This window comes from Ursus maritimus, unplaced genomic scaffold (genome assembly GCF_017311325.1).
Source record: "Ursus maritimus isolate PB19 unplaced genomic scaffold, ASM1731132v1 scaffold_4, whole genome shotgun sequence".
Lineage (NCBI taxonomy): Eukaryota > Metazoa > Chordata > Mammalia > Carnivora > Ursidae > Ursus > Ursus maritimus.
In genome coordinates, this window is record NW_024426552.1 from 43,891,882 (window position 1) to 43,895,044 (window position 3,163).

General features: G+C 38.7%; 1 protein-coding gene across 1 annotated transcript in view; it reads right to left on the bottom strand.

The window, feature by feature from the left end:
- The window catches only part of GABRR3 (gamma-aminobutyric acid type A receptor subunit rho3), a 45,501-nt gene extending 44,456 nt beyond the window's left edge, over positions 1 to 1,045 (bottom strand). The window contains exon 1 of the mRNA XM_008689678.1: positions 920 to 1,045. Coding sequence (XP_008687900.1) covers positions 920 to 1,044 — 125 coding nt within the window. The 5' untranslated portion in view covers position 1,045. The remainder of the gene's footprint in view (positions 1 to 919) is intronic.
- Positions 1,046 to 3,163: the final 2,118 nt, after the last annotated feature.

Below are 3,163 nucleotides of genomic sequence, written 5' to 3' on the forward strand. Positions count from 1 at the left end.
CCCCCCGCCACCTCTTTTGTTTCTGGTCATTAAACCTGAGGCTTCACAAGGATTTATTAAAATTTTATGTTCACTTTCCCCATCTTATAGGGAGTGCCTCATAAATATTCAGGAAGTGAGGGCAATCTGGCTGAAACAGCTGTCACCTCCTTGATTGCCAGGGTTGGCTGGGTGATATAACTCACCTTCATTCCTCAATTTCCCCTCTTGGGTATTTTTGAAAATCTTGTGCTTGGTGAAAAGGAGAGACTTTCCCCAAGACAAGAGGTCCCTTTTTGGTTATTGCAGGCATTTGCGTGGTATGGTGACTAACCATCCCTGTTTGCCTGGGACACTTGGTGCTAAAACGCATGGAGTTCCCGGTAAAGCAGGATGAACACTCTGCTAGCACGTGCACACATGCTCTCAATTATTGATGATAAGATAATAACGATGATGTCCTGACATTTCGGATAATATTTCAAAGGTATGGAAACTCACCTTGAAAGGCAACACATGCCTTTAGTGCTTTTCATGACTATAGTATTGATATATGGACTATCTCCTCTTGAAGTCCTCGACATCAGAAGTTGATGCTTAGACCAATTTCTACTCAAAGAAATTTGGGGAAATTTTCAACATGTGTCATTATTAGTAATAAATGTATTATTCTTTGAAGAAATACATTCCCTGAAAGAAGATCCCTACACGAGCCCTTGTTTTCTCCAAAAATAAGCATACAATTGCCAGCCGAGAGCCAGGATTCTCTGCTCTTCCGGAAGCTACCCAGAGGTGATTAATTTTGATGGGTGAATGCTATCGCGGGAGACAATCACCCACAAATATGTGATACCATCAGAGACCTGTTTCTAGGTTCCCCATAGGTCTGAGGCAGCTGGTGAGGGAGGGCAATGACTGTGGAGACTATACTCTATCTTACCGGGTTCTCTTCATTGAAGAGGAGCACCGCTGGTGGGACTTCTCAATCTCAGAAGCAGCAAAAGCATCTGGCCTCAGGGTGATCCAGATGCAGGCGAAGAAGACCAGCTGGGAAGCCAGGATCATCTCTTCCAAAAGAAAGGAATGTAAATGGATGCAACCAGTGCTGGGATCAGTAGTGCTTCTTCATGCGTCTCTTTAAACGGAAATAGGGCGCCAACTAAAGGTATCAAGGCAAAGGGAGAGGCATTGCCTTCAATGCGGTGTCTTTTGTTTTAGTAGATTAAATAGGTTCACGTCACTTGCAGGCAAACATCTGTCTGGCTCATCAGCAGTTTAGGGAAAAACAAAGCAGATCTTTTCATTTTCAGTTTGCATCCTTTCGTCCCTCTTTCCAGGGAAGGTTCTTAGTGGGATGCTTGATCCCGTACTCAATAAACTCTCAGCTCCAGTCCTCGGCAGACAAAGAAGAGACGTTAGGCAATAAATCCCTTTAACCCAACACGATGTCATTTGAATATATTTAATGATCTGGCAAAATAATATGCTTAAAAAGAACAAAGATGATTAATTTAATTTTAATTATACATTTGAAGACCGTTTCCTTTGTCTCATGGCTCCTTTTTGCCAGAAATTAATCTTTCTCTCCCTAAATGCATATAGATTGCTGTAGTGCATACAAAAAATAAATTATTATTTTTGTTGAGCAAATAATCATATTTTAAGATGATGGTGTATTCCTTTGAAAGCAGAAGTGGTTCCGTTTAAGATTTAATATTGTAAGCGGCCTGATAAATAAAAAAAGAAATTAGCCTTGAGCAGTGGGTAAGGACCACACTGTCACTGTTAAATTATGACCACACACATTCCTAAACGTTCTCTGCACCCATAGAGTAGAAGTAGTCCCTGGGAACATTTCCTCTATGTCTGCAAAGTTCCAATGAATGAGCACATCAGTGAAATTAAATTTCTCCAACTGGAATATCACAAGGTGAACAATAGAGCAACAGCTGACCTGTTTACCAGGACTTAAGAAGACCATTTTCTTCTCAGAAATAGAGTTGAAGGAAATTCTTAAATTTCCTGGAATTGATTTGTCTCCTTGACACCTTGTATCCTCTGTTATTGCTTTAGCACATTAATTTGTTTTTACTTAGGTTACATTTTCTTTTAGCCAATGTATTAAAACCTTCTTGTATGCTTCTTAGCCATGTCTTTCCTCTTTAAAATATAAGCTCAATATAAAATATTACAAATATACAGAATGACGTAATAAATTCTTACTTCTCCCCTTATCCTCTAGTGTTTATCATCATATACAGTTAAACTATCACAAGTACATATTCATAATTAGCATACAAACTTTTTGCATGTTTCAAAAACTTTATAAAACTGGTGTCCAATTATACTTTTACTTCCGCAACCTACTTTTTCTCTTAACATTATGCTTGGAGATTTATTATGTTGATAGATGTAGCTCTAGTTAATTCATTTTTAATTGCTATATGGTATTTCAACGTGTGGATAACTAACATTTTATTTATTCTTTTATTGGTAGACATTATTTCTTATTTTTCTATCATAAACAGTCTATTGTAAACAATTCTGCAGTGAACGTTTGTAAGTATTTCCTTGTGCACACATGTACGAGTTTCTTTAGGGTACATACCTAGAAGGAAAACTGCAAGGCTGAACAATTTTCATACCTTAAAATTTACTGGAAAGTACTATGTTGCTCATAAAAGTGAGTATACCGATTTACAACCCCACTCTTAAAGAATGCGAGTCCTCATTTTTAAACATCTTTTTTAAGCTTGGTATAATCAGGTTTTTAAATATTACCTAATCCAATGACTGTTGTAGTTTTAATTTTAATTTCCCTACTGGCTAGAAAAGTGTCAACCTTAGAAATAAAACTGCCGGTTATTTGACCGACAGAAGCAGGTTTCTTCAAGAATAGTACAGGATTGTGATCCAGGACAAGCAAGTTATGGCAAGCCATCCGCAAGTCCACAGAGCAAAGAAAGGAACTCTTCTTTATGGAGGAAAGGGGAAAGTTGGGAGGGGCTGTTATAAACGGTCCATTGGAATAACCTGGGAGTTCAAAGTGTAGCGGCTTCTCGTTGTCTGACTTGTGACAGTCTCTCATTGGCTGGGCGGCAAGTAAGTGTTTCTTCCGCAGGCTGGGTTATTAAAGTAGTATCCTCCGGGAGGGTTTACGTCTTCCTGTTGGGTCTGCGCTTGA